Genomic DNA, 25,980 nt, shown 5'->3' on the forward strand with positions numbered 1-25,980 from the left:
CAGTAACAACTATTTATGTTAGTGGGAAATAATGACGTTGCACCTGGAGAACAAATTGAAAAATCTGCACTGGAAAAGAGCAAAAAATAAGTTTTTTTTGTAATCTGGCATCTGTGGTCATAAGTCAACTATAAACCCTATTATCCCACTGGTACTGATAGATACCATTGTACTCTAAAGAAAAGGCCCCTTCTATGGTCAAGATTCTTCCTCCTGGAGCCACTGCCCCAAGGGATCAAAACGGAAACAGGCCTGGTCGCCTTTTAAGCTATGCATGAAAAAGGTTTGGAAATTATAGTTTATGGGAAGATGATCACTCCCCCAATCTCACCATGCCTGAGTATAATAACATGGCTTATAGATGTGTCCACTCTTACCATTTCGCAGATTTTGTTCAGGACTGTAATTTCTCATGAAGAAAATTCTATACATTATTGTGACATACCAGAAAAACACCCGACAGGCTGCAGTTCACATTACAACCACTGGTTTGCCACAAGTAGACACATAGAATAAACATCTCCACACAAAGTATCACAAACATGTATTTATTACAATATTGGTCATCTGTTGTTACCCCTTTTGGGACTTGTGAAGTCAAAAAGAAAGGTAAGAAAGGACACATCTGTGTTGTTGTTTGTGCCATTTATTTCTGATTCCAAATCCTGTTCATTTTTTAAGATTTTTTTATTTTCTTTATTAGGAAGGCAAAATGAAAGGTAATAAATAAAACAGCTATACCTCATGGGCTGATACAATTCTTCATTAATAGTACTAGTGCAGGAGACAACAGTCGTCCTCAGGAACCTTGACCTCAGTTCTACGTTAAAATATGTACTAATATCATATGAAAGAGGGGAAGCCAGCGCTGCTTGTGGTCAGAATACAATACAAAAGTACTGAAATCATATGCCATAAATGAATAGCAGACGAGGGTCTGAACAGTTGGATCCACATCTTTCTTGAGAACAGGGCCCCATTGCACTTCATTGAAGAAGTGGTCAGAATTCCTTCACAAATGAATGGAAATTCTGACCACTATTTAGTGATATCAGCATCAAGGCCCCTGTTCTCAAGATAGGTGTGAATCCCATAGTTGGGACATACATTTTTGGCATATTCTGTGGATATGCAAAATTATATGGAAGGGAATGCCTAATGCCTTCAAGAAGTTAGTATGATCAGAACTGTGTATCTAAGGGAACCATTAGTAGGAGAGATGAGAGGTTGCACAAAATTTTTGAACATCTGTGTTTCCTGGTACAACATTTGATTTGGCGGCCAGGCTTGATACATCGCCAACTCAGCTAATCATAAGCCAAGCTTGGGATCCTAGATGGTAAGGAAATTCATGCCACTCCTGTCCTTGGACAAAGAGCAGTGATGTGGATGGTAGATCAAGGTCGCGAGAACACCAGGGTTGTGCTCATCCCCAATTAGTGGCTATGTTCATGTGTGGGGAAGGTGATGTCCACCATAGCAATTACTGCACTGCGTATGTGATGTGCCTACACAAATTTGATGAGCCATCACATGAGATATTCTAGTAAGACATTTATCCAATTCTACGACTATAGGGTTGACCAAAACTATCTGGTCATGCCTTCTGTGGTGCAGATTTATGGTCTTCAGCTTGGTACGCTTCTTCTGCACTTCTACATTTGCTAGCACATTTAACATATACACATACAGTTAAAATACTGTCATTTTCTCTCAAATCCTCTCAATTACAAATATAAATGTTAACTTACACTTCAACTACCTAGTGTTAGCAAAGAAAATTTATGCCAAAATATAAACGGAAAATTTAATTCATAAGCAAAAGAAAAGGATTCACAAACATAAAAGACGAGTTATGGAAAATGAGAGAAATGCAGTGGAGCAGTGGAATAAGGAATAAAAACAGAATAACTTAGTCAAAGCCATAGAACTGTTATGGTTGTTTTGACGACCACAGAACATTTCCTTGTTAAATCAGCTTTGATGCCCACCCGTGTGGAATTATTTGCCTTTATGCCATATAATTTTCCCTTTAGCAAAGTAAATTATGCTCATGCCGAGATATCTAAAAGCTCTGGGCAAGTGCGGGTTTCTGAAATTAAATTCCAAGTTTGCCTTTTCAAAGGCTCATCCTGATTTATACATATGCAAAATATAGTCGCTGTATATAAAGGAAACAATGTCCGGTATATACACCCTGCCTTGGAAAACGATTTGTATAACACGGCAGTAAGGCATAAAGAACTTGTGAAAAGACATAAAAAATTAAGACAAGGTACCTGTATATAGCTAGTTCATACTACTTCACCGCTGTCCCAGGAACTGTAGAGAGGGGAGCACTTTGTAGGCTCAGTCAAAAAATTGAGCCAAACTAAATTGCAGTCCAAAAGGACTCCCTAATAACAAATTATTTTTTGCTTTCCAAGTTTCCCATCTGTATTCAGTATATATATAAACAGTCCTTTGGATTCGATAATACATAATCATTTGGCGTAAGGATAAATATGGGCCACCACACAGGTAGTAGTATCGTTATGGTATTGTGTTGTTAACGTGGTAATTTTAGAAAGGTGTGAAAAACATGCTGTAAAATCAAAATGTTTTCAAAAATAGAAGTGTTAGAATTTTATTTTTATTAACTAACAATATGGAACGTGAATGAACAATTTCAATATTTGGTGTGACCGCCCTTTGACTTCCAAACAGCATCAATTCTTCTAGGTATACTTGCAGACAATTTTTGAAGAAACTCATAAGCTTCAAATATCTTGGAAAAATAACAACAGATCTTCTGCAGGTTTTACGCAATTTCTTCACTGAATTCCAGGCAGGCTAAATGATTAAATCCAGGATCTGTGAGGTCATTTCATCACTTCCCGGACTCCTTGTTCTTCTATATGCTGAAGATAGTTCTTAATAACTTTGGGGTGTATGTTTGGGATTGTTGTGCCAATGCATAATAAATTTTGAGCCAGTCAGCTGTCTCCCAAGAAATGGGCAATGATGAGGACCATAAATTTAGTGGTCAGCCAAGAAAACTTAGTCCAGCAGATGAAAGACACATCACACTTTCCTTCAAAAACAGCAGTGCCATCAGCTCAGAACCGGCAGCAACCAGTGGGACCCAGCTACACCCATCTCCTGTTTGAAAAAGTCTGTCCTGATGTGTTCTTCATGGATGAATTATGGCCCAAAACCCATAACGTTAAATGGAAACAAGGCCAAAATGACTCAACTATGCACAAAAACAGAGTAACCAGGGTGCAGTAAAATGGCAGCAGGTGCTCTAGAATGATGCGTCAAAAATTGAAATACCGTATGTAAAAAGTAATATCTGCATTCAATAATGAAGTATGGTGGAGGTTCCTCACAATTTTGAGAATATATTTCATCAAATGGCTGTGGAAGTTAGGTCAAGATTAATAATGTATCAATGCAGTGAAATACAATTAGATGCTTATCCATCGTGCAATACTTTCAGGGAGGCAGCTACAAATTTATTCTGCAGCAAGACAATGACCCCAAACATACAGCTAATGCCATTAATGACTATATTCAAAGTGACCAAGAAACTGTAGGAAAGATCAGCGCAAATAGGGTCTTACCCAAGACAAACATTGAGCTATACACTCAGATTAAACTCACCTGTTCAATCTGTTAAAACAGCATATAATGTAGAAAATCAGCTGCAGCAGATCCACTGATCAGCAAATGACCATTGGATAAAACTGTAATTTCCCCTGGGATCAATAAAGTGTATCGTTTCGTATATCAGATGATAAATAGAGTTAGTGGACAAATTCTGCGATGCCGACAGAATTGAGACGTGTATCCCAGTATGGTATAGTAAGATGGTGGTTTATTTCAACGCATTTCGACGTTTATAGTTACTTTTTCAGTAGAAACCACATGTGTATCTTACTGTACCATACTGGGATACATATGTCTCAATTCTGTCGGCAGCGCGGAATTTGTCCACTAACTCCTTTAATATTCAAAGTAAAGAACACCAATATCCTAGAAATAATGATATGGCGTGACGTACAAAGCCATCCACAACCTGTCTCCTCCATACCTTTGTGACCTCGTCTCCCAGTACTTACCTACATGCAACCTCCGATCCTCACAAGATCTCCTTCTCTACTCCCCTCTTATCTCCTCTTCCCACAATTGTATAAAAGATTTCTCTCGCGCATCACCCCTACTCTGGAACCCTCTACCACAACACATCAGACTCTCGCCTACCATCGAAACCTTCAAAAAGAACCTGAAGACCCACCTCTTCCGACAAGCCTACAACCTGCAGTAACCACCGATCGACCAAACCGCTGCATGACCAGCTCTATCCTCACCTACTGTATCCTCACCCATCCCTTGTAGATTGTGAGCCTTCGCGGGCAGGGTCCTCATTCCTCCTGTATCAGTTGTGACTTGTATTGTTTAAGATTATTGTACTTGTTTTTATTATGTATACCCCTCCTCACATATAAAGCGCCATGGAATAAATGGCGCTATAACAATAGATAATAATAATAATAATAATATGGTGCCTACAGAGCGCTGATCTTGATATAGCATCCCTGGGATAACATGGTGAGAAAGAAGGATTTGCACAAGCCGACATCCACAGAAGATGATCTGTGGTTAGATCTCCAAGATGGTTGGAACAATCTTCCTGACAAGCTTTTTTTCAAAGACAGTGTGGAAATGTGCCTAGAAGAAACAATGCTTTGATGGTGCAACAAAAGCAAAGGGCGGTCATTTAAATTTGTTGACAATTAAAAATAAACTAATTAAACTTTCTATTTTTTAAAGCAATCTTGCTTTACAGCATGTTTTCCAAACCAGCCTAACACTCCCAGTGTAGATACTTGGAGGTGAGCAAGATGGCGTTTATTTCCCAGCATTAGAAAGAGAACTGTTAGTTCAAAATGTCTCCTTCCACTATACAAAAGCACCGTGTAATTCCACAATGACGACATCGGATTTCTTATTTTTGCAATAACATATAAAGCACACAACAGAAAGGTTGTTAATTGCAAATTTGTTAGAAGACACAAAAAGAAACAGCGCCCTGTTCTGGTGTTCATCAATATAATTGTGAGAAATGATAAGATTTAAGAAGATGGGCAACTCCAGGGCCCCGAGAGTATGAGGTTCATATTACCTTATACCTTTGTCACAATTACCAGTATATTCAGGCAGATGTAATTCCAACCGGTATTTCTGGTTTGCCAATGACAAATGAAACATAGACTTTGGTGGGTAATGGGGCCCAATGATGAGGAAGGTGATGGGTGGTATTCCAGCCATGATATAACAGGATGAATAGAAAACGATGAATAATAAAATTCCAACTTACCAGAAACAACTAAAAAATAAAAAGAAACAAAAAAAGGTGTGAAATAAAATAAACATAAAACATAAAAAAACAACAAAAAGTGCAAGAAATAAATGAAGAACATAAAATGGGAATAAAAATTAAAAAATTAAGTAAATGTCAAAATTATAACAGTGATAAAATGTTGAGTCATCTTTAAGTCAAAATTAATCTTAAATTCATGAATCCCATTCACAGAGATCAATACAAATTTAGAACTAATGAAGGATCCAAGGTTGTGTATTAGCTCCATATAACCATGTTTTTAATCTAAAAAGCAGCCTTATTTTACTGTATTAAATGAAAAATATGTCCACAATTACATCTACATGAAACCATTTTCTTTTTTATAACAATTTTTAAAATTATTTTATTGACTAAGCTGCTCACGATGACCTGTTATTCTCTGGAATAATTTTAGAAAGAATGAATCTTTGTAGGGAAAGTATATTCTCATTATAATCCTCATTAAATTATGATTTACTGCAAATGGTTAAGACACAAAAACAATATATTGACATAAGCGAGCAATGCACAGTATATATATATCTCTTTTATGTAAATCCTATAAATGAGGGGCCACAGGGTATTTGTAATATAGCACAATAATTTACTTAACTCAAAACTGTCTTTAGAGAAAACTTCCTTTATATTAGAAATTCCATAAGATTCTATTAAATTCCCATTAAAAGCCGCCAAATGTTACTCATCAGGGGGTTTCGTAGGAGCTTGTTATAAACCTCTGTGAGCCCTCTTACTCATTTTGCGGCCTTATGACTCATAGTGGCCAAACTAATTCGCCCATTATCTAGTAACCCGCTAGATCAGTTTTTAGGGCATTGTATAGAAAGTTTTTGCTTAAATGCACTTCGACTCACTACTACTATAACGTGAATATAAAATATATAGGATAACATATATATAGGACCCTTTAAAACAATAATGTCTAAAGATCATTTGCCCGGCAAGAGGATAACGTACAACAGAGACTACTGAGTAATACATCTAATGAAAGACTATATAATATTCACAGCACTGGAGAAAATAGGCCAAAGACACATATTAAAAAGAACTTCACCTGGACAAAAAAAACTCCCAAAACATCATATTACAGTTGTTCCCTACACTGGAAAATACAGGGGCAAATGTGAGATATTCAGGGAGAACAACACAAAGGGGGTTATACATACACAATGGGTCGTAATGACTGGACAACCCCTTCTCAATCCATATGTTTCCTCTAGTAAAATGATAAGACTTGTACTGTGCTGTTCCAGCAGTGTCGGCGCTGTTCCAGCAGAGTTGGCACTGGCTCTCCCGAGGATTGCGTAACAGTGTTATGTCACGCGATCGCTGCAGTCAATCTGCACTGTCTTTACTCTTCCCTCCTTAAGAGAAATCAAGACATCCGGAGGAAGTGAGAGCTGATGCTGTGCTCTCACTTTCTTCGGAAGTCAATTACGTCCGTAAGAGAGGAGAGTGAAGCCAACATTGACTGGCTGCAGTGATTACGCGACATAACAATGCTATGTGATCCTCAGGAGAGGTGGTACCCACACCGCTGGAACAGCGCAGACACCGCTGGAACAGCGCCAGCGGCGGAATGGAGCATAAGGGCTATTTCAAATGTCCATGATAATCGGTCCGATCGCAATGAACATCTCTTGACCTGAGAATATCAGAAGATATACTGCCAGTCGGTGCACTGTGATCCAACATTGGACTGATTATCAGGGACATCTGAAGGAGCCCCAAGTGTTATTATTTTACAAATAGGAAACATAAGGACTGAGAAGTGGGCAACCCCTTTAACGTTTTTCTTCAATTTTATAATTACAGGTCTGCTGCGGTATATAGAACAGATTGTTTGCTTAGCAAGCTGAAAACATAATGTAAAGCATGAACAAAAGTTATTATACAGTAGTTTTTAAAAATATAATAGAAAATAAATAAAAAAAATAAGCACATTTGGTATTGCTGCTTCTGTAGTAGTCTGATCTGTCAAAATATAAAATGAATTAACCTGAACAGTAAAAAATCGAAATGCCAGAATTGTGCTTTTTTGTTGTTGTTCGAACTTACCTAAAAAAATATACAATATAAAGCTATCAAAATGTTGCATCTACTCCCCCCAAAAAAATGTGTCTCTTATTTTTACAAAACTACAATTTTTTTTCACTGCTTGATAAAAAGGAAAAACAAAAACTATACATCCCGTAATTGTACTGACATAGAGAATCATGTTGCCTGGTCATTGTTACTACACAATGAATATCGTATAAAACAAAAAAAATAATGGCAGAATTGCATTTTTCTTTGCCATTTCACAAAACTATAAATGTTTTCCAGCTTTTAATTATATTGCATGGTAAAATAAATGGGGTCATTCAAAATTCCTAGTCCATCTCACGAAATATGAGCCTTCATATGGATATATTGGCAGAAAATTAAAAAAAAAAACATTGGCTCTTGGAAGTAAGGAAGGGAAAAAAAAATGGAAAAATCACCTGGCAGTGAAGGAGTTAAAGAGTGCAGTGACTCATAGGTAACAACTTCCACTAGGTGGCAGTGGAGAAATAGTTATCCTTCATTGGCTTTCGATACAGCACTCATTAATTGAAATCTAATGAAAAACTGTAAAATATTTACAGCACTACAGAAAATGTGCCAAGGACACGAGTTAAACACCAGGACACAGAAACTCCCAGCACATCATGTTCAACATATTAAAGTTTGTATCTGTTTCCCATCTGTTCACTTCACTGGTACAATACAGACATGCGGGATATTCAGAGAGAACATATCGGGGTTATAGACATTGACATTTTGCACCATTCCTTGACCTATGTTTTGACTGTCCCCTTTAAGGCAGCATTCATAATATAGACCTAGTTTAAAGGGGTTGTCCAGGCTTGGGGTATCAGGATTCTCCAGTGTCAGAGGAGTATGTGACTGCAAGTATGCAATTTGCATACAAGGAGTCACATGCCTACTAGTCGTATGCAACCTCACTCAATGCAAGTATATTGAGCAAAAACCAAACACGTCTAGTTGGAATGTGGCCAGAAGTATGCAAATCGCACACTTGAAGTCACGACTGCCTTGCTCCTGGCACCGGAGAATCCCAACAGCATTCACTATGTGCACAAAAAGTGACTGCAGACTTGTACCCCAAGCCAGGAAATTTCTGATAAATAGCACCAAAACAGAACTGAATCCTGTCAAGAGATTGGAGGCCTTGTCTGTAAAGGTTTTGCTGAAGGGATATCCAACCTTAAAATGGATCAGATTTCATAATACCATCTGCATATATTGTATTGATCTCTTAGACCCAATGAGGCTGATGTGTTGTGAATTCTGTGGCTGAGTTCACTTCTGTGGTCACAAGTGGTATTGCAGTCTCTGGGCTTCCTCCCTCAGGTGTTTTGGTGAGCTCGTTGGCTGCCTTGCTATTTAGCTCCACCTGAGTCTGTCTTCCTTGCTCCTTGTCAATGTTCCAGTGTTGGATCTGAGCTACTGCATCTTTCCTTGGGCCTGCTGCTCTGCTAGATAAGTGCTTCTAGTTTGTTTACTGTTTTTTCTGTCCAGCTTGCTATTAACTTTTGCTGGAAGCTCTGAGAAGCAAAGGGGTGCACCGCCGTGCTGTTAGTTCGGCACGGTGGGTCTTTTTGCCCCTTTGCGTGGTTTTCGTTTTAGGGTTTTTTGTAGACTGCATAGTTCTCTTTGCTATCCTCGCTCTGTCTAGAATATCGGGCCTCACTTTGCTGAATCTATTTCATTCCTACGTTTGTCTTTTCATCTTGCTAACAGTCATTATATGTGGGGGGCTGCCTATTCCTTTGGGGTATTTCTCTGAGGTAAGTCAGGCTTGTATTTCTATCTTCAGGCTAGTCAGCTCCTCAGGCAGTGCCGAGTTGCATAGGTAGTTGATAGGCGCAATCTACAGAGATTCCACGTCTCAGAGCTCGTCCTATTGTTTTTGGTTATTGCCAGATCTCTGTATGTGCGCTGATTACTGCACGCTGTGTTGCCTGATTGCCAGCCATAACAGTACAAGGAGCCCTCCAATGATTTCCAATAGAGGGAAAAAAGAAATCCTGACATCATTTTTTTTTCTTAGCTCTGTCTTCAGTCTTTTTTTTCCCCTAGACATTAGAGTGCTTCAGGACACAGCTGTGGACATGGATATTCAGGCTCTGTGCTCCTTAATGGATAATCTCGTTGTAAATGTACAAAAGATTCAAGATACTATTGATCAGAAATCGATGCTAGAACCAAGAATTCCGATTCCTGATTTGTTTTTTGGTGACAGAACTAAGTTCCTGAGCTTCAGAAATAATTGTAAGCTATTTTTGGCCTTGAAACCTCATTCTTCTGGTAATCCTATTCAACAGGTTTTGTTTCCGCTGACCAGGATGATTGGGTGTCATTTTTGCCGTTGGCTGAGTTCGCCCTTAATAATCGGGCCAGCTCGGCTACCTTGGTCTCTCCATTTTTCTGCAATTCTGGGTTCCATCCTCGTTTCTCTTCAGGACAGGTTGAGTCTTCGGACTGTCCTGGTGTGGATTATGTGGTGGACAGGTTGCAGCAGATCTGGACTCAGGTAGTGGACAATTTGACCTTGTCCCAGGAGAAGGCTCAGCTTTTCGCTAATCGCAGATGCCGTGTGGGACCCCGACTTCGTGTTGGGGATCTGGTTTGGTTATCTTCTCGTCATATTCCTATGAAGGTTTCCTCTCCTAAATTTAAACCTCGTTTTATTGGTCCGTATAGGATTTCTGAGATTCTCAATCCGGTGTCTTTTCGTCTGACCCTCCCAGACTCCTTTTCCATACATAATGTATTCCATAGGTCGTTGTTGAGGAGATACGTGGCACCTATGGTTCCATCTGTGGAGCCTCCTGCCCCTGTTTTGGTGGAGGGGGAATTGGAGTATATTGTGGAGAAGATTTTGGATTCTCGTGTCTCTAGACGGAAACTCCAGTATCTGGTCAAATGGAAGGGTTATGCTCAGGAAGATAATTCCTGGGTTTTTGCCTCTGATGTCCATGCCCCAGATCTTGTTCGTGCCTTTCATGTGGCTCATCCTGGTCGGCCTGGGGGTTCTGGTGAGGGTTCGGTGACCCCTCCTCAAGGGGGGGGTACTGTTGTGAATTCTGTGGCTGAGTTCACTTCTGTGGTCACAAGTGGTATTGCAGTCTCTGGGCTTCCTCCCTCAGGTGTTTTGGTGAGCTCGTTGGCTGCCTTGCTATTTAGCTCCACCTGAGTCTGTCTTCCTTGCTCCTTGTCAATGTTCCAGTGTTGGATCTGAGCTACTGCATCTTTCCTTGGGCCTGCTGCTCTGCTAGATAAGTGCTTCTAGTTTGTTTACTGTTTTTTCTGTCCAGCTTGCTATTAACTTTTGCTGGAAGCTCTGAGAAGCAAAGGGGTGCACCGCTGTGCTGTTAGTTCGGCACGGTGGGTCTTTTTGCCCCTTTGCGTGGTTTTCGTTTTAGGGTTTTTTGTAGACTGCATAGTTCTCTTTGCTATCCTCACTCTGTCTAGAATATCGGGCCTCACTTTGCTGAATCTATTTCATTCCTACGTTTGTCTTTTCATCTTGCTAACAGTCATTATATGTGGGGGGCTGCCTATTCCTTTGGGGTATTTCTCTGAGGTAAGTCAGGCTTGTATTTCTATCTTCAGGCTAGTCAGCTCCTCAGGCAGTGCCGAGTTGCATAGGTAGTTGATAGGCGCAATCCACTGCTGCTTATAGTTGTGTGAGGATAGATCAGGTACTGCAGTCTACAGAGATTCCACGTCTCAGAGCTCGTCCTATTGTTTTTGGTTATTGCCAGATCTCTGTATGTGCGCTGATTACTGCACGCTGTGTTGCCTGATTGCCAGCCATAACACTGATGTACTCACTTAGAAATTCCATATCATAATCATTGCTAAATGAAAATAAGCTCTGACTGCAAAATAATCATTGTTATTTCGTTATCATACATCTATGTTGACATGGATTTCCAACGTAAATATACCAGCCTCGTCAGGTCTACATATTTTCATAATGAAGGCAGTTTATACCGTGATATCCGGTGACAGACAACATTTACAATGAGGTGTATTAAGGCTTTGTGGATGGAGACTGGTAGAAGAAACTATTCCAAAAATTAAGGATAACATACAACCATCGCTTCACCTTTGCTTAAGGAAAGGTATGCGTACGAATATAATAAACATAATATCAGTTGACACAAGTCATCCTCAATGTGTGAGGTCTGACGACTTGTGCAAACAGAAATTTTCCGCCATTTTCTTATCTTTCTGAGAATTGCATCTTGTAAAATCCTTTTAGTAATCTACTTTTCTACTTAGGACACCAGGGGACATTCACAGGATATGTACGCGGTACAGTTATTTTTCTAAGGCGGGTGAAATGTGCGGTTACATTTGTTTTGTTTTTTTTCTGTATGTGCCTCTTTCACTTAATATTCTGTTATTTCTATTTCTGCCTACTTGTCCCTTCAATCATCCCCAATAATTCTAGGTTGTGACATACAGAAACTCGGGGTGACTGCCATTTCCTTGAATTGGTTTTAGGAAGTCGAGATGGGAGAATCGATTCACAGGACACCGGTCCTTCGCCCAGGTCAGTAATCTGTGACAGCTGGACAGGAGACCTGTGATTCTCTTCTTACCGCCCAACACATCAATTTCTTCTTTTGTTTAGTAGGGCTGGTGCAACATCATCATTGCGGCATGACACGCAAACAATGTCATGTCACTTGGCTAATCAAAAGTAGAGGCAGAAACGCTAGGCGGCAAGAAGAGATTTATAGCGGTCACAGATTACTGACCTGGTTGAAGTCCTGCAAATCGATTTTCCCATCTCTACCATTAAAGGATAAAAAAAAACTAAACATATAATACTCACCTCTTCCCTTCACCTGTCCTGTCCCACTGCCCATCTTCCTCTGGCACTGGTCTTCAGGGCTCTTTGGCGCAGATTAGGCTTTACACGATGGACAATCGGAAAAGTAAAGGCCGAGAAGAGGTAATAAATTACATATACTGTATAATGTACCATATTAGAGATGAGCGTATCTATTCTCAGGACACTGGTCCAGCTTTCAGGTTAGTGGCATCTTACGGTAGTTGGACAGGAGGCCTGCGAATCTCTTACCGTCCGTCATTCCTGCTGCGGATTTTAATTAGAGAGGGCCGGCATGACATCTACGCAACATGATGCTCAAATGTTGTCGTGCCTACCCTGACAAATCAAGGGCCGCATCGGGGACGCCAGAAGTTAGGAGATTTGAGGACCTCCCATCTTGCTGCCAAGTACCACTGACCTGGACGTTGGACCAGAGTCTCGCAAATCGATCCGCTCATCCCTAATGTATATACATATATTTTTTAACTCAATGTTTTTTATGCTCTGGGGTCTTTTAATGGCAAACTTGATCTGCACAAATTTTAATGCAAATAGAATTTCCTGGATTGAACTCAAGAGAATCTGATGATTTTGAATCTTGTCAGATTCGATGGTCATCTCAGGATTTGTTGAGCCACACATCTGTAAAAACAGGTGGCAGATCGGACCACTGACAGATGGGTGGGACGCTAGACCGCAAAGGACTTGGGTAAGAAGTCTTCCCAGGCAAGTGATATTTTTAAAAGCTATCATTTATAACCAATGGAGATTTAAGGATCAAGAGGATTCTCTTAAAATCCCATAGAATAAGAAATATTGTTTAATCCATAATATTGTCGGTTAGCCATGTCAAAGCCTCCTTTTCTTTGCACTGGGATGTATAAACACTGCCTTAGATGTGATATGTTTGCTACTATAGAATAAAGGAGAGATGAGAGGTAGCGGTGATATTTGAAGGCCATGTATATCCAGGCCAGGAATGTATTTCTTTTCATGGTTCTTTTATCATAGAGAATCAATACTAAAGGTAAACATGGTTAAAGTGATGAAAGTCTAAATCCCACTAAACACTAACCCTCAAAGATACATTGCTCTTAACCTCCTTTGAAGAAAACCTTCAGATTACAGTCGGAAGTTCAGAGCAAATAATCTACTCTGTAAACATGCAGATGGCTCCTTCCCACAAAAAGAGAATGATCCCTATAGTTTGATCATCATGTTCGCTATCTTATGCAGGGAACCCTACAAGTATACCTGGCCCATTGGGTTAAGCCCCCGTTATTATTGCACTAAGATGGGCATGTCCTGGGGACACACTCATTGGTTGGTTATAATTTCGACCCAGTCTGGTGACATCAAACATACTATCAGAAACACTTTTCGAAAGATCATGTGCTGGAATATCAGGCAGAGTACATACAGTAGATAAGAGTGATAAAGACCCATTCTGACGTGGGTCTATGATTGTCGGACACATCAGAAGAATTTCTCAGTATATAGCTCCATTCACTCATCGGAGGCCCAAAAAAGTTTTATCTTAGTTTCCATAGGGCAACTATAAGATATGTTATGAAATCTTTCCACAATACAGTGGGTACGGAAAGTATTCAGACCCCTTTACATTTTCACTCTTTGTTTCAATGCAGCCATTTGGTAAATTTAAAAAAGTTCTATTTTTTTCTCATTAATGCACACTCTGCTCCCCATCTTGAAAAAAACAGAAATGAAGTAATTTTTGCAAATTTATTAATAAAGAAATACTGAAATATCACATGGCCATAAGTATTCAGACCCTTTGCTCAGTATTGAGTAGAAGCACCTTTTGAGCTAGTACAGCCATGAGTCTTCTTGGGAATGATGCAACAAGTTTTTCACACCTGGATTTGGGGATCCTCGGCCATTCTTCCTTGCAGATCCTCTCCAGTTCCATCAGGTTGGATGGTGAATGTTGGTGGACAGCCATTTTCAGGTCTCTCCAGAGATGCTCAATTGGGTTTAGGTCAGGGCTCTGGCTGGGCCAGTCAAGAATGGTCACAGAGGTGTTCTGAAGCCACTCCTTTATTATTTTAGCTGTGTGCTTAAGGTCATTGTCTTGTTGGAAGGTCAACCTCCGGCCAAGTCTGAGGTCCAGAGCACTCTGGAAGAGGTTTTCATCCAGGATATCTCTGTCCTTGGTCTGACATGCACTGTGAGCTGTGAGGTCTTATATAGACAGGTGTGCGCCTTTCCAAATCAAGTCCTATCAGTTTAATTAAACACAGCTGGACTCCAATGAAGGAGTAGAACCATCTCAAGGAGGATCACAAGGAAATGGACAGCATGTGACTTAAATATGAGTGTCTGAGCAGAGGATCTGAACACGTATGACCCTGTGATATTTCAGTTTTTAATTTTTAATCAAATTTGCAAACATTTTCTACATTTCTGGGGGGTTTTTCAGTCAAGCTGGGGTGCAGAGTGTATATTAATGAGAAAAAAAAAATGAACTTTTTTGAATTTACCAAATGGCTGCAATGAAACAAAGAGTGAAAAATGTAAAGGGGCCTGAATACTCTCCGCACTCGCTGTATATACCTCCAATGTGCATGACGTAGACAGATCAAAACCCTAACCAGTTTCTACACCAACCACTGCAAATATTTAAAAAACACACTTGTTAGAAAGGAGTATTGGGGTATGTGCACACGTAGAAAAATCCCCTGCGGATTTTTCCGCAGCGGATTTTGAAATACTGCAGTGCAAAACCGCTGCAGTTTTTACTGCCGATTTATGCGGTTTCTACTGCGGATTCCGCTTTGGTTTTCCATTGGAGCAGATGAAAAACCACTGCGGATTCCGCAGAAAGAATTGACATGCTGCGGATTGTAAACCGCTGTGTTTCCGCGCTGTTTTTTCCGCAGCATGTGCACTGCGGTTTTCGTTTCCCATAGGTTTACATTGTACTGTAAACTCATGGGAAACTGCTGCGGATCCGCAGCAAAATCCGCAGCGTGTGCACATGGCCTTAAGGAACACTGTGCAAGCTTATTTAAAACTTCCAAAAGTGAATCTGTCACCAGATTTTTGCTCCCCTATCTGAGAGAAGCCCGAAGTAGGGGCAGAGGCGCCAATGGTGTCTGTCATCAAAATCTGATTGTGAACGCCAGCCCGTGGACAGCATTAATAGGAGATTGTGATTTCTGCTCTACAGACGATCGCCACTTCAAGCCTCCTGAGGAGACTATTGAACACAGTAAAAAGTAAAAAAAAATAAGTTTTAACGAATATTCGAGAAATTAGAAAAAAAACACAAAAGTTCAAATCAACCCCCTTTCGAAAGGAATAAAAAAAAAAAATACAGAAACGCCCGATGTATCAAAACATAAAATAAATTATTCAAATCGATAAACGGCGTAATGAGAAAAAGAAATCAAAATGACAAAATTATGTTTTTTTGGTTGCTACAACAATGCAATAAAATGCAATAACAGGCAAATAACACATCATATCTACCCCTAAATATATCACGTGGTGAACATAGTAAAAAAAAAATGGCAGAATTGAACTTTTTTGCAATTTCAAAGCACTTTTTTTCTCGCTTTACAGTGCATCACATGATAAAATGAATGATGTCATTCAAAATTACAGCTCGTCCTGTAAAAAAACAAGCCCTCGTACGGAGCTCTTGGAAAAAGGGGAGGAAATAGCGAAAACGAAAAATGGAAAATTGCCCGGGGGTGAAGGGTGTAAGTTGAAAAAGTAAAAAAAATTCTTAATGGGCGTCTATTAACAATGTATCCCACTGAATGCCTTTGCAACGGGATACATGACAGCTTCTGCCAGAATCATAATGTCAGGAAATCCCTCCACGGTTCCACCATATAACTCCAATGCACATGCTGGTCACAGATCAAGACCCTAACCATTTTCAATACTACACCCACCACTCTATTTTTTAAAAAGAGACACTTGTTGGAAAACACTTTCCAAGCTCATTTAAAACTTCGCAAATTGAATCTGTCACCAGGTTTCTGCTACCCCATCTGAGAACAGCATGATGTTGAGGCAGGAACCCTGATTCCAGTAATTTGTCACTTACTGGGTTGCTTGCTGCTGTTTTATCTGGTGCAGATCTACCAGTTCTCTAAATACTGAGCGGTGTAACCTCGCCCCCACTACTGATTGGCTGCTTTCTGTGGACACTGTGCATAGGCAGAACGCTGCCAATTAGTGGATATACAGAGCTCAAGAATACAACATAGTAACAGGTGTACTATTCCTCTAATGATAATCTCCTGCTGATAAAAGTGTGCTTTTATCAAAACTACAGGAGGCAGCACAGTAAGTGACACATCACTGGAATGAGAAAAAAAATGAACATATTAAGTGTACAGTCACTAGGTCAGAAAATTTACAACAATATTTGGCCACTTGATTCAATTTTTTTTTACATTTTTCCTAATGACACAACTTGAGCAGTACCATCGGGATATTTTATACTGGTGATCATGCATACAGTTAGGGCCAGAAATATTTGGACAGTGACACAATTTTCGCGAGTTGGGCTCTGCATGCCACCACATTGGATTTGAAATGAAACCTCTACAACAGAATTCAAGTGCAGATTGTAACGTTTAATTTGAAGGGTTGAACAAAAATATCCGTGGACGCCCAGGCCTTTTTGAGTTCCCAAGCTCACCAGTCAATTCCCTTTTTCTCAGAATGTACCCAACTGTTGATTTTGCTACTCCAAGCATGTCTGCTATCTCTCTGAAGGATTTTTTCTTTTTTTTCAGCCTCAGGATGTTCTGCTTCACCTCAATTGAGAGTTCCTTTGACCGCATGTTGTCTGCTCACAGCAACAGCTTCCAAATGCAAAACCACACACCTGGAATCCACCCCTGACCTTTTAACTACTTCATTGATTACAGGTTAACGAGGGAGACGCCTTCAGAGTTAATTGCAGCCCTTAGAGTCCATTGTCCAATTACTTTTGGTCCCTTGAAAAAGAGGACGCTATGCATTACAGAGCTATGATTCCTAAACCCTTTCTCCGATTTGGATGTGGAGACTATCATATTGCAGCTGGGAGTGTGCACTTTCAGCCCATATTATATATATAATTGTATTTCTGAACATGTTTTTGTAAACAGCTAAAATAACAAAACTTGTGTCACTGTCCAAATATTTCTGGCCCTAACTGTATGTCGAAATTTTAGCTCAGATTTTTTTATTAGCCCAGAAATCTGCCTTTTCAGACTAATATTAAAATTGTCACATTTACATTGAACCTCGTTACAGCGCTGGTTCTATATGCTACAGTAATTAACATAAATGAGTCTGTATGCAAATCAGGAGCCCTGCAAGATGAAGGACACGCGGAGTGCTGGCATCCAGCGGAGAGTGACATATATTGCTTCGGAGCACAATGTAAATGTGACCTAAATTTAAAAGTCACAAGGAAAACATATACATCAATTGTGCATTACTGTGACATGTAAATATGAATTACAAAGAAAAATCATGTCTTAATTGCATTGGTCATTTTCTAAGCATAGAAAAGACTAGCTGCATTAAAGAAATTGGCATTGCTGTTAAAATGCATTTACACTGGCCGATATCAGGAATGAGTGTTCCCACGAACGTGCGTTTCTTGATTATTCCTGTCTAAACAGTTCACTAATCACTCGACACGTAAGCAAAATGCTCATTCCTCGGGTGAAATGATTTTAAAGCAAGCTTAAAATATTTTGTTCTCGGCAGCACACGTGCTGGTGAGAACAATTATACTCTGTGCACACAGAATGACTGCATCTTAATGATCGTTCTGTACACATGGACGTGCAGCTGACCCATGTAAGAAGAAGAATTACATGATTACAGTCTGGCTTGCATGTAGCGGATCAGAGGAGACCTAGTAGGGTAAATCCAGTCTTACCAGTTGGCTTTACCAGTTGATTATTAATATTGATAAGTCACGACGTCTTACCTTGAACAGTGAGGACAGCTGAGGCTTCGGCTTTGCCAACCATGTTTTCTGCAATGCACGTGTACGTTCCCATATCCCCAGCTATAACTTTACGAATCTTGAGTGTGTGGTCATCTCGGATTTCATATCTGATATGAAAGCATGAAAAGATCTTAAATCGGGAAAAATATGTAGAATTGTCTTCTTAGGGTCATGTTTGGGCAGGATCAAATCAACATCTCTGTGTAAACCACGCTAAGAGGATTGGTTACAATGGAAATGATTTGCACATGGAAAAGTCACTGTCATGATATAAAGATCATTTCATTTAAACAGTACAAGATCTCTGGAACCTTGTACCAGCTAGATGCAGAGAGCTACATGTGATAGGTTAGACATCAGGTCAAAATGACTGTCAATGCATGTAAGAGTAAAACGAGCTAAACTCATCGATTTTTGGTGGCACAAAATTACTTTAGAAAGACCTTATAAATGTCTTGTGACTGATGATGATAGGTGACAGAAAGATTGGGCAAAAACCTTATCCACCACCTGAGATGTAGTACCCTGTCCCTATCAAGTGCACTCAATGTGCATATGTGGAAAGGGTCTGAAGGAATGTCCATCGGCAAAATGAGCAAACCTCTTTGAGTACCTTTAGGTCACAACAGAACCGTGTATTCTTAAAAAGATCTTTGACTCACTTATAATATACGTCCAGATGCAGAACTTTATAACACTTCATCTTGGAAAACTAAAGCCTACAGTACCTTGTCTTAGGCAGATCACCATCATCTTTCCTCCATCGAACAGTAGGAACAGGATCACCTCGAGACTCACACTTAAATTCAACACTGTCATCCACCGTCACCGCCATGTTACTTGGCCTCCTTACGAAGGACGGTCTTTCTGTAAGAGCAAAGTTGTTAAAGTCAGATGACATGCTTTTTTTCTCTATAGGGTATACAATTTGTCAGATCTTTGATTTTTTAAGTCATCAACACCAGACAACTTCATCACCACAAAAGACATTATAACTCACAATATCATGTGGCAAGGGTTATAAGTCCTCATACAGAATAAATATCAGCTGAAGACATATTTAGCCATTATTTCTTCTGTCTCCTCTATATACAGTACATTCCTACTTGACTAAGCATGCAAGCACAATTTAATGGGAACAAAGAAATCCAACATGCCTGATACTTCTTTCTCCCTAACATGATCCAGGAGGTTAGGGACCCCATACACATTAGATCATGAGGTTGAGTGACATACTGTATGATCTATTGTGAAGGGGTTATACAGCAAAAAGAGAAAAAAGCTCATGGAGAGGGAAGAATCCAGTTACAGTTTGTCCCTCCCTTTTCTTAAAGGGAAGTTTAGAGGGGTTGTCCACTACTCGGATAGCTCCTTCTTAATCCCTATGCTTCCTCCCTTGTAAAATAATAACCCCTATAGGGCACTGGCTTCCCTCTCCCCACCTTCGAAAAAATCATATACAGCTCAATTCATCTGGATGTATGAGATTCATTCCAAATGTGGGGAGAGTGAAGCCAATGTTGGTTGGCCTGCAGGAATCGCATTTCATAACAATGTCACACGGTCCCTAGCATAGCCAGTGCAGACACCACAGGGAGGGCACTGGAGATGAGTATAAAAGTTATTAGTTGACAATGAGGAAGCATAGGAAATTAAAAGGGGTTGTCAGAGTAGTGGACAACCCCATTAAAGAAGCACTCCCATCAAAAGTTCTATCCTCTTAATATATTGCAGTCATCATTATATTATATAGCACTGTGTACTTACAATTGCCCACTTTCCCTTGTACCCAGTTATTTTTTCTCTTTTCCAATAGGACTATGACATTACGTGATTGCAGTCTGATTTGCTGAATTCTTCTAAACATTATGTAGAAACAGGAGGTCAATTTTCCCTGTATGAGTCATAAGTCACTGCAAAAAGTCCCTGGCAGGAGAGGGAGGAGCAGCTTGGTCAGAAGTAGAAGAGAGGTATGATACATGCAGGGAAAAGAGACTTCCTGCTTCTACATAGAGCAGAGAAAAAAGAATAATTAGTTGGGTAGAAAGGTAAAATGGGCAATTGTAGGTACACAGTTCCATATTATATGATGACAGCAATAAATTAAGAGGATAAAAACTTTGATGGAAGAGCTTCTTTAAGTAAAGACCTACATAGTAAGGGAATACCTTTAGAGAAAAGACAGCAGGGTAGAACCATCTAATCTGCAAGGTGCTTTATGGCTCTCCCGTGTTAGACTAGCTTAAACTAGAGAAGACAGAGAAAGTATTCAGAAGGATCTAGATAAGCTTGAACAATGGGCAGTGACTAATAGAATGGTATTTAACAGGGAGAAATATGAGATTCTACATTTGGGAAAAAAAAAACAGGAGGAATAGAACTAAGCAACAGCACATGTGAAACAAACTTGACTAATAGATCACAAACTGCACATGAGTCAACAATGTGATGCAACAGAAAAAAAGGCAAACACAGTTCTAGAATGTATTAAGAGATGAAAAGAGTCTAGCTCATGTGAAGCAATTATCCCCCTCTACTCCTCCTTGGGCAGACCTCAACTGGAATACTGTGTCCATTTCTGGGCACCACATGTTAAAAAGTCATTGAAAAACTAGAACAGGTTCAGAGAAGAGCTACCAGGATGGTGAGCGGAATGCAATGTATGTCCTACGAGGAACGGTTAAAGGATATGGGAATGTTTCGTTTGCAAAAAAGAAGGCTAAAAGGAGACTAATAGCTGTCTACAAATATCTGAAGGGATGTCACAGTGTAGAAGGATCATCATTATTCTCATTTGCACTTTACACACAAGAAGCAATGGAATGAAACTGAAAGGGAGAAGATACAGATTAGATATTAGAAAAAAAACCTTTTTGACAGTGAGGGTGATCAATGAGTGAAACAGGCTACCACGAGAGGTGGTGAGTTCTCTTTCAATGGAAGTCTTTAAACAGAGGCTGGACAGACATGTCTGAGATAGGTTGGGAATCCTGCATTGAGCAGGGGCTTGGACACAATGACCCTTGAGGTCCCTTCCAATGCTAATATTCTATGATTCTATGACTGTGCTGGGGAAGAGAAGGATCGGTGATGTTGAATTTCAATGCCTGATCCTTAGCTTAGCTGAGTGTGTGTATGGAGGAGTTGGGAGAGATAGCTTGATCAGTGTGAACAGATAATTAAGGTGTTTGGGAACTTTTAATATAAGACTTCAGCTTTCCATACCAAAACATTAATGCGAGGAAAACTAGACTGATGGTTATTACAGTGGTCTTGTTGGCTTAAACCATCTTTAGTCCCATTTTTATTATTGCTTTTTTTGGCCAAGCAGCAATTTAGCTCTTGAGCGTCAAGAAGTAGATGAAAAATGTAATTTTACGGCCTTGATGAAAGTCAAGGTGTGAAACCAATACTAAGGATTAGGGTTGAGCGAAACGGGTCGAACATTTTCAAAAGTCGCCGACTTTTGGCTAAGTCGGGGTTTCATGAAACCCGATCCGACCCCTGTGCGGGGTCGGCCATGCGGTACGCGACTTTCGCGCCAAAGTCGCGTTTCAATGACGCGAAAAGCGCCATTTCTCAGCCAATGAAGGTAAACGCAGAGTGTGGGCAGCGTGATGACATAGGTCCTGGTCCCCACCATCTTAGAGAAGGGCATTGCAGTGATTGGCTTGCTGTCTGCAACGTCACAGGGGCTATAAAGAGGCGTTCCCGCCGACCGCCATCTTACTGCTGCTGATCTGAGCTTAGGGAGAGGTTGCTGCCGCTTTGTCAGAAGCAGGGATAGCGTTAGGCAGGGTCCATTAACCACAAAACCGCTTGTGCTGCAGCGATTTGCACTGTCCAACACCACCCTCGGTGTGCAGGGACAGTGGAAGTTTTTTTTTTTTTTTTTTCCCCTCAGCGCTGTAGCTCATTGGGCTGCCCTAGAAGGCTCCCTGATAGCTGCATTGCTGTGTGTACGCCGCTGTGCAAACCAACTGCTTTTTTCAAAGCACAAATCCTCTTGTTCCTTCCTTTCTGCACAGCTATCTTTTTTGTTTGTCCACACTTTTTATTTCATTTGTGCATCAGTCCACTCCTTATTGCTGCCTGCCATACCTGGCTGAGATTACTGCAGGCAGGGAGATAGTAGCTGCCTGCCATACCTGGCTGAGATTACTGCAGGCAGGGAGATAGTAATTGTAGGACATTCCCTGTTTTTTTTTTTTTTTTTTTTTTGGTGGGAGATTAAGATTGGCAATTTGGCATTTCTGCTAGAGTGCCATCCCTGTGTGTGCCATCTCTCTCACATAGTGGGCCATAGAAAGCCTTTTCATTTTTCTGTATTTTTTTTTGTGGGGTGTATAAATTCTCCCTGATAAAAATACAGTGGGAGATTAATATTGGCCTTTGGGCTTGTGTGCCAGTCCTGAGTGTGCCATCTCTCTCACAAATAGTGGGCCATAGAAAGCCTATTTTATTTTTTTTGGGGTTTTATAAATTCTCCCTGAAAAAAAGGGAGATTAATATTGGCCTCTGGGCTTCTGTGCCAGTCCTGAGCGTGCCATCTGTGCCAGTCCTGAGCGTCCCATCTCTCTCACAAATAGTGGGCCATAGAAAGCCTATTTAATTTTTTTTTTGGTTTTATAAATTTTCCCTGAAAAAAGGGAGATTAATATTGGCCTCTGGGCTTGTGTGCCAGTTGTGAGCGTGCCATCTGTGCCAGTCCTGAGCGTGCCATCTCTCTCACAAATAGTGGGCCATAGAAAGCCTATTTAATTTTTTTTTTGGTTTTATAAATTTTCCCTGAAAAAAGGGAGATTAATATTGGCCTCTGGGCTTGTGTGCCAGTTGTGAGCGTGCCATCTGTGCCAGTCCTGAGCGTGCCATCTCTCTCACAAATAGTGGGCCATAGAAAGCCTATTTAAATATTTTTTTGGTTTTATAAATTCTCCCAGAAAAAAAGGGAGATTAATATTGGCCTCTGGGCTTCTGTGCCAGTCCTGAGCGTGCCATCTGTGCCAGTCCTGAGCGTCCCATCTCTCTCACAAATAGTGGGCCATAGAAAGCCTATTTAATTTTTTTTTTGGTTTTATAAATTTTCCCTGAAAAAAGGGAGATTAATATTGGCCTCTGGGCTTGTGTGCCAGTTGTGAGCGTGCCATCTGTGCCAGTCCTGAGCGTGCCATCTCTCTCACAAATAGTGGGCCATAGAAAGCCTATTTAAATTTTTTTTTGGTTTTATAAATTTTCCCTGAAAAAAGGGAGATTAATATTGGCCCCTGGGCTTGTGTGCCAGTTGTGAGCGTGCCATCTGTGCCAGTCCTGAGCGTGCCATCTCTCTCACAAATAGTGGGCCATAGAAAGCCTATTTAATTTTTTTTTTGGTTTTATAAATTTTCCCTGAAAAAAGGGAGATTAATATTGGCCTCTGGGCTTGTGTGCCAGTTGTGAGCGTGCCATCTGTGCCAGTCCTGAGCGTGCCATCTCTCTCACAAATAGTGGGCCATAGAAAGCCTATTTAAATATTTTTTTGGTTTTATAAATTCTCCCAGAAAAAAAGGGAGATTAATATTGGCCTCTGGGCTTCTGTGCCAGTCCTGAGCGTGCCATCTGTGCCAGTCCTGAGCGTCCCATCTCTCTCACAAATAGTGGGCCATAGAAAGCCTATTTAATTTTTTTTTGGGTTTTATAAATTTTCCCTGAAAAAAGGGAGATTAATATTGGCCTCTGGGCTTGTGTGCCAGTTGTGAGCGTGCCATCTGTGCCAGTCCTGAGCGTGCCATCTCTCTCACAAATAGTGGGCCATAGAAAGCCTATTTAAATTTTTTTTTGGTTTTATAAATTTTCCCTGAAAAAAGGGAGATTAATATTGGCCTCTGGGCTTGTGTGCCAGTTGTGAGCGTGCCATCTGTGCCAGTCCTGAGCGTGCCATCTCTCTCACAAATAGTGGGCCATAGAAAGCCTATTTAAATATTTTTTTGGTTTTATAAATTCTCCCAGAAAAAAAGGGAGATTAATATTGGCCTCTGGGCTTCTGTGCCAGTCCTGAGCGTGCCATCTGTGCCAGTCCTGAGCGTCCCATCTCTCTCACAAATAGTGGGCCATAGAAAGCCTATTTAATTTTTTTTTTGGTTTTATAAATTTTCCCTGAAAAAAGGGAGATTAATATTGGCCTCTGGGCTTGTGTGCCAGTTGTGAGCGTGCCATCTGTGCCAGTCCTGAGCGTGCCATCTCTCTCACAAATAGTGGGCCATAGAAAGCCTATTTAATTTTTTTTTTGGTTTTATAAATTTTCCCTGAAAAAAGGGAGATTAATATTGGCCTCTGGGCTTGTGTGCCAGTTGTGAGCGTGCCATCTGTGCCAGTCCTGAGCGTGCCATCTCTCTCACAAATAGTGGGCCATAGAAAGCCTATTTAAATATTTTTTTGGTTTTATAAATTCTCCCAGAAAAAAAGGGAGATTAATATTGGCCTCTGGGCTTCTGTGCCAGTCCTGAGTGTGCCATCTGTGCCAGTCCTGAGCGTCCCATCTCTCTCACAAATAGTGGGCCATAGAAAGCCTATTTTTTTTTGGGGGGGGGTTTTAGAAATTCTCCCTGGAAAAAAAAAGGGAGATTAATATTGCCCTTTGGGCTTGTGTGCCAGTACTAAGCGTTCCATCTCTCTCTCTCTCTCTTAGTCAGTGGGCCATAGAACGCCTATTTTTGGTTTTATTTGTTTTCTAAATTCTCCCTGAAAAAATCATTTTATTTTATTTGGTTTCTAAATTCTTCCTGATAAAATCATATTTTTTTTATTATTTTTTTTTCTAAAGTCTCCCTGAAAAAAAAAAAAAAAAAAAAAAAACAGTGGGAGATTAATATTGGCCTTTCTGCTTGTGTGCCAGTCTTGACTCCTGGGTGTGCCATCTCTCTCTCTCTCTCTCTCTCTCTCTCTCTCTCTCTCTCTCCAATTGTGGTCCATAGAAAGCCTATATTTTTTTTCCTTGATTTGGGTTCCAAAATCTACCAGAGAAAATAACTCCATCAATCATTGGTAGAAAAATATTGGCCTCTGGGCTTGTGTGCCACTCCTGATTCCTGTGTGCGTCATCTCTCAGTCAGTGGGCCATAGAACGCCTATTTTTGGTTTTATTTGTTTTCTAAATTCTCCCTGAAAAAATCATTTTATTTTATTTGGTTTCTAAATTCTTCCTGATAAAATCATATTTTTTTTATTTATTTTTTTTCTAAAGTCTCCCTGAAAAAAAAAAAAAAACAGTGGGAGATTAATATTGGCCTTTCTGCTTGTGTGCCAGTCTTGACTCCTGGGTGTGCCATCTCTCTCTCTCTCTCTCTCTCTCTCCAATTGTGGTCCATAGAAAGCCTATATTTTTTTTCCTTGATTTGGGTTCCAAAATCTACCAGAGAAAATAACTCCATCAATCATTGGTAGAAAAATATTGGCCTCTGGGCTTGTGTGCCACTCCTGATTCCTGTGTGCGTCATCTCTCACTCAGTGGCCCATAGAAAGCATATAGTTTGTTACATTTGTTTTCTAAATTCTCCCTGCAAAAATCTATTTTTTTTTTTTGGGGGGGTTTCTAAAGTGTTCCTGAAAAAAATAAAAATAAAAAACAAATAATAGTGTGACATTAATATTAACATTTGTGCTTCAGTGACAGTCCTGCGTGTGGGGCATCTCTCTAATTTGCAGCCACCAAAAAAA

General features: G+C 40.2%; 1 protein-coding gene across 6 annotated transcripts in view; it reads right to left on the bottom strand.

The window, feature by feature from the left end:
- The window catches only part of ROBO1 (roundabout guidance receptor 1), a 1,753,811-nt gene that overhangs the window by 134,807 nt on the left and 1,593,024 nt on the right, over positions 1 to 25,980 (bottom strand). For all 6 annotated transcript variants that reach the window (XM_069760966.1, XM_069760963.1, XM_069760965.1 and 3 more), the window contains 2 exons: positions 19,017 to 19,155; positions 18,268 to 18,395 (listed from right to left, as the gene is read on the bottom strand). In XM_069760966.1, the coding sequence (XP_069617067.1) occupies positions 18,268 to 18,395; positions 19,017 to 19,155 (267 nt within the window). The remainder of the gene's footprint in view (positions 1 to 18,267; positions 18,396 to 19,016; positions 19,156 to 25,980) is intronic.

Source organism: Ranitomeya imitator, chromosome 3 (genome assembly GCF_032444005.1).
Source record: "Ranitomeya imitator isolate aRanImi1 chromosome 3, aRanImi1.pri, whole genome shotgun sequence".
Classification (NCBI taxonomy): Eukaryota; Metazoa; Chordata; class Amphibia; order Anura; family Dendrobatidae; genus Ranitomeya; species Ranitomeya imitator.